Genomic DNA, 12,595 nt, shown 5'->3' on the forward strand with positions numbered 1-12,595 from the left:
TAATGGTCTCCGGCACTACTATAGTGCAGACCACTTGTAAAGGACTAAGAATAGTGTGTATTTAGCTGTATGTACAATTCTAAAATATGAATAGACAGAATAATAGTAATTAGTAATTGCATTAAGTACTTCACTCTTATTACATAAGGCAACTGACTTTCTCGTGTCAACGCCTCTTTCATCATTAAAAATGACCGAAAAGGTATTGCTCTATAAGAATCTCTTGGACGGAAGTCATCACTGCAAGGCTGAAATGTTTGGACAAAGGCGGACAAGAATTCCGCCTTTGTGGTGAAGAGTCCTTCCGTCCTCATACACAATTTCTCCCACCTCCCCAAATCACCATTCCGAGCATTACGAAATGACAATGTCATAGCAAGTGGTTACACTAAATGATACATTAGATAACTCAACATTCCAACTCTGATGCTGCAATAATTTCGTTGAAGCTCATTTTCCAGACAATTTGTACAGTTGGATGCACATGATATCTAATGGCACATTCCTTGCAAAACCCAGCAATGTTCGGGTGGTCAATTGCATTTATTATTTCTTATATTTTTCTTATTCAGGCGACTGAAATATTCCCTCCTCCTCATAAACTTTGTGTTCTGTTTGTGCTCATATGTTCGTAGCTTCTCATGCTTTGTTGAGTTGGTTTGTTTTTGCCGTATTTCCTCTTTTCAAAACTGGTTGCTGCTGCATGCACAACTTGCCCCTTTCTGGAGCATGGAATTTTTTTCTACAGGTGCGCTACTTTGTTCACAAGGGAGGTAGCTGTTATGCATTTAAAAGAGGAAAGTTGAAGGAAACACTGTATAATTAGATCATTGCACGGATACCATTGGAATGCACATCTGATGGTCTAATCAAATAAGTTCACCCCGCATTTCAATCCATCTTTCTTTACTTTCTTCATTGTTCTTCTACATTTATACATTTATGAATTGCTAGCTTATGCCTCCTCAACCCCTGCTGGTGTGGGAATGGTGTATCTGACCCGATTCTCCTCTTCCGGTGAGATTTCTCAGATAATCGGCGACTAGACTTGGGCTCCCTGAAGCAAGAAGGCCATGATAAGTTGCGAGTCAAAATAAAACAATCAAGCGGAACTTGACTGACAGCAAATCAGAATCTCTCTACCTCCAAGATACCTATATTGAATTCTTTGCAACTTTTTGTGGATCACAGCTCAAACACTCAAACAATAAAGGGGACTCCCGTTATAACAAATTCCCTGTTACTGGCAATTTTCGTTTGTTATATCAAAATTTCATAATTTCATTATAGTCGAACATTCTAGTATGTAAAGAGATAGAGATGATAGTTTTGGAACCTGAATTTTTTACTTTGCTGTAACCGTATTCGTTATAACGAGAGTATACACAGTAGTAAGAGCCCCCGCCCAATCGTATAAGCTCTACAAGTCAATAGAATAATTTTCCACTCAGTCAAATCAATTTGTCAATTAAAATCACCAAGAGGATTTACTTTACACTACAATGCAAGTTTTAATGAAATACAAAAAGCAAAGTTTGCTAAAAATTTAAAAGTGAACCTCTACAACAGCAATGCAATTTAATGATTTCATTGCTAAGCAATTTTGTGAATGCTTCCCAAACATTTTTACTGCGGATATTTGATATCATCACATATCTAAAAGATCAAAATGCTTGGATTTCTGTTCATTTCTCAGTTGGCCCCGGCTAAAAACGTTCATGGATGCACGTCAACATTTATTCATTCATCTCGGGCTGCTGATGCGATGTCTCCCCATCCAAAGGGGTATCCAGCGGCCGCTTTGACGATCCCTTGTCATCCTTCACGGCTGGCGTCGTCGTGCACGGCAGAAGACTTCACAGCGTCACATGTCGAGAGATCAGCCGCTGCAACGTGGACATTACTTCTAGGCTAGAAAACAGCGCCCTCTACGAATGAGGCTTGTTACCCCCTAGACTTCTCCCCTCCACTCTGGGTCATTCTGCTCGGTCACCTGACTGACCTGAAGACCATCCATTGCTTCCTCCACTGGCATGAGGAGAGAGAGAGTGAGAGAAAGAGATATAGAGAAAGATAAAAAAGAGAAGCAGGTAAGATAATGACTGTAAATAGTCAGAAGTATATTAACAATCATATGGTAAATGTTAAAGTGAAAAAAAAATCTATTCTACATTCAAGCAGGCTTTGATGAATAGAATGAAATGAAGCAAAGGGGAACAGTGTAATTTTCATTAAACTTGGACTAAAAGTATGAAGAAAGCGATGACATTTTCAGTATTTCATTTGTCATTAATTTCTACAAAGTACTAATATCAGTTACAGCCAGATTTGTGAATCTGAAGGAGTGTGAAGAAATGAATGGATGAATGAATGAATGAATGAATAAATGAATAAATGAATGAATGAATGAATAAATAAATAAATAAATGAATAAATAAATAAACAAATAAATAAATAAGTGAATGACTGAATAAATACATCTATGTTTATATCTACATATCTATGCCCCTATTACAAGTATATGTGCATAGATACAAATGTAGATAGATAGATAGAGATGGATAGATAGATAGGGAGACAGATAGATAGATATATAGATAGACAAATAGACAGATGGAGAGATATAGGTACACATATACCCACACACATTTTGACAACCACACAGATCAGCTATTATACTTGGATTAATACGATATTGGGGTGTGTCGAGATGACAGTAGAGAGGACACTGCCCTCACCTGTTGGAAGGGTGCCTAGGTGGACCTTTTGCAACAACTGGACGATGTCATCCACTTCGCCTTCCTCTGGGCTGTATGGGCAGCCCCGATAACCTCCCTTCTGGCGGCAGAATTCCAACATCCTTCAGGACAGACAAACAGATCAGAAGATACGCAGAAATATCAACTGATGAGGGAAAGTAGTCTAGAATTTTCTGAATGTTACACAGAGTAAATCTTACCTTCAAAGTCTCCAGCTAGGAGGCTCATACCACTGTCAACTGTCTCCTCCACATAGTCTAAAGAAATCTTTCTTTATTTCCTGTAATTGTGGTACTTCAAGTCTCTGTGACAATGACTTTGTGTCGTGAACATAAAGTCAATCGGAGAAAGGCAATGATGACACGAAACGGCAGATCAGGTTGAAAAAATATCACACAAGGTTTAGAAATATCACACAGCCTTTGGCTCAGGTGAGCTAAAATGGGTGATGTTATGCCCTCAGAACTTTCCCATCATTTGTAACTAACACCCAGAACTGGAATTGCCTCTATGGTCTTTCTTGATTTTTCAATAATTCAGCACTTCTCACCTCTCCCCGTTCCATCTTACCCCGAAAGTCATTAATTCTCGGTCTTTGCTATTGAGGAATAATTTGGTTAAAAGGGAATACATAATTTATTCTTATTTCTATGTCATTTCACATGCACGCAAGGTTTGTATGCTGGTCCATGGGAAACTGTGGCACGACACACAGCACCATCATCTAATCCAAATACATACTGTAGATGCTGATTTATTATTTTTTTTTGAGGTGTGGTTTTCACAAATTTCACGAGCAAAAAAAAATTAAAAAAAAAATCACAAATCTAACAACCAAAATGTCACCCTCTGTTTACATAAATATTAAATGTGAGAGTGATGTACGTACACGCAACATGGGCAGGCAGCAGCTGCATAGGTACAGATGCTTCGCCTAATATGCTGTGCACATGCATGTCTTTATGCTGAGTTTATGCAAGCAGTACAATATTTGCCTTTCCAAATGTAAATTTAACCATCCACCAAATTGTCATACGACTCCCCATTTGCATCTATGCAATATCACTTTGACCACGACCACAATTTCAGAAAAGCATGAAATTTTGATAATTTCATACTTTTCATGCCTTTTTTCAGCCATTTTGAAAATAAAACATGTTATTTTCTCTTTAACAGTCCCTTTAAGTTAATTTCATGGTGGAGTAACACTTTTGTTGAGAAAACCTAAATGGAAACCCAGCCATGACAGATTGTGTCATCGTCTTGTGCAAATTTTTGTTTTTGGAAAAAAAGATTTGAGAAAATTCTGGATGCAGAAACAGAGTATGAAATAAAACTACATATAATATGCACCTGCTATAAAACAAAAAGAAATTCAACTTACAGGTTCCAGTTTTCATCCTTGCTCAGCATGAAGGGGTTTCCCACAATGATCAGCAGGGACTTTGCTCTTGTGACAGCGACATTGAAGCGCTGGAATACCAGTAGACAAACAAGAATATGGAAAATTACAGAGTGTGATCAAAAGCTCTCTTTTTTCATGACATCCACAGATAGACATTGAAAAGCGAGAAAAACATGCAGAATTGAGTGTTCATCATATAGCTGTAAAGAATATAGTTTCTCCAAAGCATTCTCTACTTTTTTAACCTTTAGCTCCTCTCAATTTGTGTCAGCTAGGTAAGTGTGGGTGTGTGAAAATGTATTTCTTTTCTTCTGATTCTCATCAATCTTCTATTACCCTGATTAAGTTACATATATATACCTATCAGTAATCAAAACCATTTCAAACCGTGTGAGATTGACTGCTTCCTCCCATACATAGAGGGAGACATTGCAAGAAACCTCCAGTTGCTGAAGGATTACTGGAATAGCACACTTTCTCAGCAATCATTTCTTTACTGCCAGCATTCAGCAGTGTGAACAGTTTACGAGGCAGTCCCTATGGACCTTGTCATAATGCCAAAATTACATTGTGCTAACTTTAACATGATAATTAAAGGCTGTGTCATACCTTCATACCCTCATACATTAATGTATTAGCTATCGTCAATTTACTTGGGCACCAATTATGCCATTTCATCCAAATTTTCTGAGAAAAAAAGTAATAAAAACTATGCATTATCAACTACTGAGCTATTGTGGGCAGCATAGCAGCCTTATGTTTTCTTGCCTTCCACAGTTTGTAGATTTCCAAGCCTACATTTCTGCCTGCCTGTTTTGGGATCTTGTAAACTTCACATTCATTGGTAGCCTTGCTTCAAACATTAAGATGTTTTGACAACGAAAATTGTGTAATTGTGCATCATCACTGACATAAGAACCATTTCCATTATTTCGGTCTTTAATATTTGGTGCCTTTTACAACTCAACTGCCTTTGAATAAACACCAATGATGGGGAGCAGCAAACCCCAAAACATGACAAATTTCATTTATTACTGAAGTGGACACTTCTGAAAAAGCATATTACAAGCTGAGAGCAGGTTGTGATCCCGCTGTGCTCACATAGGAACATTCCCAACTTTGGCGACTTCTCGATTCTGGTGGGGAAAAAAACAAGAGACCCGCGGGTCTAGCGCTCACCTGAGTATCGCAAGTTCACCTTTCACGCAGTCACTAATCTAAATTATTCACAGCTCTACCAAAATTTGACGAGGCATTCTCAAGTGGAAGATGAAAATGTACAATAAGGGCCCAATTTTTTCAAGATTCCTTAATTTGGGGGAATTGGGGCCCCCTGGGGCCCTCTGGGTGGGGCATGGTGCCCAGTTTGATAAATTGAGATCCTGACCACCTAGGGATGCTACCTGCCAAGTTTGACAAAAATCCATCATGAGGTTTTCAGGAAGAAGATGAAAATGTACAATTCAGGCCTCCATTTGGACCCTTCCAACCACCCCCCCCCCCCCCCCCCCCCCCCAAGAGGGGCACCCCTGGATCTCCTATGAACAAACTTGAAACTACAGTCATTACTGTACTCACTCATAGTATTATCTCAGCTCTATAACTTCTGATTCTAGAGAAGATTTTTAAAGATTCCTTCATTTGGGGGGTTTGGGCCCCCTGGGGGCCCCCTGGGCGGGGCATGGTGCCCATTTTAACAAATTGAGATCCTAACCCCCTAGGGATGCTACCTGCCAAGTTTGGTGAAAATGGGTCATGGGGTTCTCAAGAAGAAGATAAAAATGTACAATTTAGGCCCCATTAGGACCCCTCCTCACCCCCACCCCCCCCCCCCCCCTGGGTCCAAAGGGGGGCACCCCTGATTCTGCCATGAACAAACTTGAAACTACAGTCATCAATGTGCTAACTCATAGTATTAACCTAGCTCTATCACTTCTGGTTCTAGAGAAGAAGATTTTTGCGGATTCCTTAATTTTGGGGGGTTTGGGCCCCCTGGGGGCCCCCTGGGTGGGTCATGGTGCCCATTTTAACAAATGGAGTTCCTAACCCCCTAGGGATGCTACCTGCCAAGTTTGGTGAAAATGGGTCATGGAGTTCTCAAGAAGAAGATGAAAATGTACAATTTAGGCCCCATTAGAACCCTTCCCCACCCCCCTCCCCTGGGTCCCAAGGGGGGCACCCCTGATTCTGCCATGAACAAACTTGAAACTACAGTCATCAATGTACTAACTCATATTATTAACTTAGCTCTATCACTTCTGGTTCTAGAGAAGAAGATTTTTACAGATTCCTTAATTTTGGGGGGTTTGGGCCCCCCTGGGGGCCCCCTGGGTGGGGCATGGTGCCCATTTTAACAAATTGAGTTCCTAACCCCCTAGGGATGCTACCTGCCAAGTTTGATGAAAATCGGTCTTGGGGTTTTCAAGAAGAAGATGAAAATGTAAAAAGTTTACGCACGACGCACGACGGACGACGCACGACGGACGACGGACGACGGACGACGGACGACGGACGACGCACGACGCACGACGCACGACGGACGCCGGACGAAGGGCGATCGCAATAGCTCACTTGAGCCTTTGGCTCAGGTGAGCTAAAAATAGGCGTGCTTACTATTCATATGAGACCAAACAATACCTTGGGATTCTTCAGGAAGCCGAGTTTGAAGTCGGTGTCCATCTGGATGAACTCGGCTCGTGTGCTGCGTACTGTGGAGATGATGATGACGAGTCTCTCCTGGCCCTGAAACTCCTCCACGGAGCCGACCTTGATGTCGTTGAAGCCACGCTTCTTCAGGACCTGCCTGAGTTTCTGCACCTGTGGAGTCATTGAAGACACAGGGAACACGGGATGAATTATACAGAATTGAGATTGCTGTCAGAAACCAACAACTTACAACGACTCAGTAACACCAAGCACTTCGAATTCACGAAGGTGGTACAATCTTTGTCTATGGTTTAAACCATGGACGAAGACTGTACTTTTGTATGGGGCGCCAAGTGTCACATGGCCTATTTCATTACGAAATGTTAACATTTTGTCAATGAAATGGTTATTTCGTTGACATAATGACTGATTTCGTAACAAAATAGACCATGCAAAACTTGGCGCCCCATACAAAACTACAGTCTTTGTCCATGGTTTAAACCATGGACAAAGATTGTACCACCCTCGTGAATTAGGGCCTTAGAGTCTGTAATGGGGTACCTAGCTTGGTAAAGTTTTATGTCAGTCTTGTAGAGGGGGGTCCAGTGGCATAGTGGATAAGACTCTTGAATTTCATTCAAAAGTTCAGGGTTCAAATCCAGTCAGGTGCCTATGTCCTTGGACAAGATATTTTTTACCTGCCATATCCCTCTCAACCCAGGTGTATTTACATGTAGGGTACCTGGCAATGCTAGGGCAATAATAATGGCAGGACCCTCTGGTAAAGCAGCGGTCACACTGAAGAGGCTACCCTAGATTAAGAAGACCTCAATCATTATTATATTATGACTGTGTCATTGCATGGGCTTCAAATCATCAGCAGCTACTTCACTGACATACCCACATTCCCTGCCATGGACCTAACACTGACAAGATATCTCCAAAACAAATGAAATGTGACTCATGCAATTACAAGCCGAGCATCCTCAAATTTAGCATGTTCACAGCCAGTTTCCACATCGAATATGCTACCAAATAAAAATGTCAGCTTTGCACAACCCTTTTATCTTACTTTATTGCAGCAACTGTGTCTAGGTAAATTTGACCACATAATACTTGTCCTTAGGTTTTCCACTGGTGAACTTTGTATTAAAACCTGGGTTAATTCGATTGCACTATATTGCACCCATATTTTTTTTTTTTTCACTACGCTTATCAAAGACAGTAAACACATCTCCAAAATGATGTTTGAAATTGTAAAAGACCAACATATGATGCCCATTGATAGCATCAATTATGTCCGTATGTGTTTCAATAGAAGCACACTACTGTACAGACATGAATAGGCCAAGCCAGTAATGAACAGATCAACATTTTTTGAAATCCTGGAGAATCTTGACATTCTCCAAATAATTCTTCATCCTGGAAAGCCTCTTCAGCCTTAGCCAGTTTTCTTGAAGGGGCCCATAATCATTAGTCCAGCATTTTCTGATACAGCTGAACCTCTTCATTCACTTGGGTCTTGTGGATGCAAAGGACAGATAGGATTTGAACCCTTCAAACGATGTGGCTGACCCGTCTCACCTGCTTTCGGTACGGCGAGATGACCCCGATGTCCTCCTGCTTCACTTTGGTCCCACCCCGTTTCTCCATCACCTCCCGGACGTAGTTGACCACCACGTCCACCTCAGACAGGTTGAAGAAGGACGGGCTCTGCTCCTCCCGCTCGTCCTGGCCTTCCACTCCGTGGAAGATGATGGGAAAGCCCTGGAGCAGGGAGGGAAACATGCAGCCTGTTTAACCCTATTCTAACTGGGCTATTTGAGACCAAGTTTTTACTGGGAGGGGGGGTCAATTTGACCCCCCCTTCAGATCTCGGCCGCCGATCGCGCGATCGCCGCGAAATTTTGCCTGTACATAGAGCCGGATGTCAACTACAAGACTGTATGGTCATAGAATAGAAAAAATTTGATTTTATATTTTTTAATAAATTAATTATGCAAATTTACGCATGAAATCATATTTTCACCTATAACTCCATTAAAATGATTGAAGGATTGCTAAATTTTTGTGTCAGAGTTCCTCAAGACACATCAAACAATTTTCTTATAAAAAAAATAGCGCAATCAAAATCAGTTTCTTTTGTTTTGTATTGTTTTGTTAATTTCTTATGTATTTTATTGTTTTTTCGAGTTAGAGTTAGAGTTAGAATAGGGTTAACCCATTCAGGTCCTGGCTAGATTTTATATCAGGAATCATAGTCTTACCCTCAACAAATTGGCAACACTGAATCATATTACACATGTTACATTGAAAATAGACTACATGGAATCGGTTTGATTTATTAAATCTCCATAAAATCTTTTTTTTTTAATAATAATAAAAATTTTCCATTTTGACATGGAAACATTAAATTCAAGTGTTCTAACATTTATGGGACCTATTTAGTGATCAGACATAAATTTGGCAATTTAGAGTCTTTTGATATTTCTTCGACTGAAATGACCACTGGTGCATGACCTAAATTGGGTTGAAATGAAAAGGATTTCTTATCCCACCTTATGAAATATTGGCAAAGAATGATAAAACTTTCCTGAACATATAGAGCATTAAATAGTAGCAACATTGTTTCTGGGACAAGTGGCTTAATACAAGAGAAAATTCATACATCTGTAATCACGTCATGACCAATAACTCTATGAGTGGTGATATTATGATGTAATGGGCCGAGGAAAGAAACATTTCCTGCTGAATACTTCCCATTTTTACAGTATGAAAAGCACTTCTTTTAGCTCATGTGTCATGTGATGAGCAGTTAACCAATCTGGTAGTAAGAATCCTTGTTAGTCTCGTATATCTGCGAATCATGGTTGAACGACAAAAAAAGAAAAAAGAAAAAAAGAAATGAATCTTGGTGAATATTACGAGGATACACCCATGACAGCTGAGAAGACCATAATTCTGTTTTACATATCTGAATCAATCGACAACATCCTACACATTACGCACCTCGGTTGGCAGCTCATCCCACGTACAGAACTGGCTCCGCACCAGTTCGTCGGCAAACACCTGCAGCTCGTTGTCATAGAAGAGCTGGTTCGGCAGCTGGAGGATGTCAGGATGCGAGCGATAGTTCCGCAGGAGCTTGGTCAGGACCCGCTCATCGTAGTTCCCCCGAGCGGCAGCATTCCCAGCCGACTGGCGGCTATACACAGGGCATAGGGTCATGAGACGTTCCAGGTAGGACAAGGCTAAGGTGGGGGTACAAACATGGCAAGGTTTCATCAGCCTTACCCACAAGTTATTGGACTGAAACTAGAAATGTCGCTATGGCGACTGGTATGCCTCCGCCATAATGCATGATTCTCCTAATAGGTCTAGATAGTCCATGTGGACAATGTGTGATTACATTTTCACAAAACTGGCAAAATATTGAAATGACAAGTTTGTCAGAAATGTGTTGAATGTTCACCTTCCTTGAACTTGGTTTAATTGGATGAATAGGAGAGCATGTATTTGGGGATTTAAGGACTTTAACTTGACTTTGACCCATTCATACCTTTATGCATTGAGTAATTTTCATGGTACCGGTATGGAGAAAAAGTGCAATTTCTGTACTGAATAGTAAATTGTTACCATGTTCATCTGGCCTTAGACCCTAAAATTCATAAGATAATCACTTTCAGGTAGAACATGCATAGATATGCAGTAGGTTTCACGATAAATTGAGCCACTTCCGAGATATGGAGGAAAAAGTTAGTTCAGCACTTTCACTTGATCTTTGACCTTTTGACCTTTGAGGCAATAAAAAAAGAAAAAGAAAAAAAAAACTCTCCAGAGAATTTCTATTAGGTTACACATGCATACACCAAGTGTAAAAAAAAAATACTAATCCTGCTGGCATTGCATGAACATGAGGGAAATAGTAAAATTTTGAAGTGTTGCACTTGACCTTTGACCCCTGACCTTTGACCCCATGAACCCTACATTCTCTAGATAATCACTGCCAGTCAGTACATGTATATATACTATGTTCCATGAAGATACCTTGAACAATTTTCCAATTTACAGAGAAAAAAAAGAAGTTTTAATACTTTACTCGACCTTTTGACCTTTGACCTTTGACCTCATGACCCAAACTTTCACCAGAGAATCTAAATTGGGTAATACATGTATACACTAAGTTTCAAGAAAATATCTTCAGGCATTGCATAGATATGGTGGAAATAGTGAAATTTTATGTATTTGACCTTGACCTTTTGACCTTTGACCTTGAGCACGTGCACTCAAAAGTTGATAGGCACAACTTCACCCCCTAATACACATACATGCCAAGTTTCATCAGGATACCTCAACAGCTTTTGATAGTTACCTTGTCCACAAAATTCATTACGGACGGACGGAAAGACGGACGGACGGACGGAAGGACGGACGGAAGGACGGACGGAAGGACGGACGGAAGGACGGACGGACGGACGGACAACCCGAAAACATAATGCCTCCGGCACCACCTCGTGGCGGAGGCATAAAAACAAGCAGGATATATGTAATGTTTGCAGGAAAGTCTGTCTCATAAATAATATCTCTCTATATATACCCAAATCTACTATAATATCTATATATGTATGCTAATACATATCCCTCTTCTTCTTTTATGCTGATTAAAAATGTCCAGTGGTATGGTATTCATAGCATTAAATATAAAACTTGGCCTGTCTTTCCCTTGCTCTCCCCCCCCCCCCTTTCACTCACAATGATTACTCATTTGTATATTTCTGTGAACCAAAATTGCCACAACCAATTCATCTGTGTTTGTCTTTACTCCCTCTGTAAATACTCACTTCTTCTTTTTCTTCATCTTTCTCCTTATCTTCCCCACAAATAAACACAGACACAGCACACACACACATACACATGTGCACAAACATATGCACATAATACTGTAAGAGTGGTTATTTTCGCAAAAGTAATTTTTCGCGCAAGTGATTTTTCACGCTCGGCTTGGTAAGATGAATTTCACATGTTTATAATTCTGCGGAATCAAGACATGCATCAGTGGAAGATATGATGTGTTCAAATGTTCATGTGTTTTTATTTTCGCACTGATTTGTGGTTGTGCGAAATGCGCACAAATTTCCACTTTTACAGTATATATTTCGTGTCATTTGAACTCACAGAGTCCATGCTCTATGGCATTGGGTGACCTGAGAACAGGGCCCAGCTGTTTGGGGTCCCCAGCGAGGACCACCTGGCCCCCTAACGGATTGTTCGGGCTCAGGAGTCCGGCCAGGGCGATCAGGGCCTCTGGCTCGGTGGCGTGGCCAGCCTCGTCAATGACGACATGGGTGAAGAAATCTGGCGGAAACTGGGCAAGGGCCAACCTATCAAAAGATGAGAGAAAGAGGGAGGTCATTTCCATCATGTACTGTAAAGTAATTTTTTTGCAGTTGGCCAAGTGAGAAGAGTTTCCCTTTTTTTAAATCATGCGGAATCAGGACACCAAGTACAGGAACACACGGCAAGCGAAAATATTTGCATGCTTTTATTTTCGCGTTAGTTTCTGGTTGGGCGAAATGCGCAAAAATTTTCCCTTTTACAGTACATTATATTTACAAGGTGGTTGAGTCATTTGCATTTTTTTTTTTTGGGGGGTGGGGGGGGGGGTCTAAATGACCAACTGTGACTCATAAAATATGAACTTTAGAGGCAACCAAAGTGGGTTTCTCACATAGCCTGATTTATGACACACACCAATATCATATAAATCTGGTAGCAAAAATGGGCA

At 40.6% G+C, this 12,595-nt stretch overlaps 1 protein-coding gene across 3 annotated transcripts in view; it reads right to left on the reverse strand.

The window, feature by feature from the left end:
* Positions 1-287: 287 nt before the first annotated feature.
* Positions 288-12,595, reverse strand: part of LOC139717316 (putative helicase MOV-10) — a 35,241-nt gene continuing 22,933 nt past the window's right edge. For all 3 annotated transcript variants that reach the window (XM_071628809.1, XM_071628811.1, XM_071628810.1), the window contains exons 15-21: positions 11,986-12,191; positions 9,820-10,061; positions 8,395-8,577; positions 6,802-6,981; positions 4,144-4,232; positions 2,739-2,860; positions 288-2,028 (exon numbers count right to left, since the gene is read on the reverse strand). In XM_071628809.1, coding sequence (XP_071484910.1) covers positions 1,952-2,028; positions 2,739-2,860; positions 4,144-4,232; positions 6,802-6,981; positions 8,395-8,577; positions 9,820-10,061; positions 11,986-12,191 — 1,099 coding nt within the window. In that variant the 3' untranslated portion in view covers positions 288-1,951. The remainder of the gene's footprint in view (positions 2,029-2,738; positions 2,861-4,143; positions 4,233-6,801; positions 6,982-8,394; positions 8,578-9,819; positions 10,062-11,985; positions 12,192-12,595) is intronic.

Source organism: Diadema antillarum, unplaced genomic scaffold (assembly GCF_040938485.1).
Source record: "Diadema antillarum isolate AM-2024a unplaced genomic scaffold, OU_Dant_1.0 scf00000074, whole genome shotgun sequence".
NCBI lineage: Eukaryota > Metazoa > Echinodermata > Echinoidea > Diadematoida > Diadematidae > Diadema > Diadema antillarum.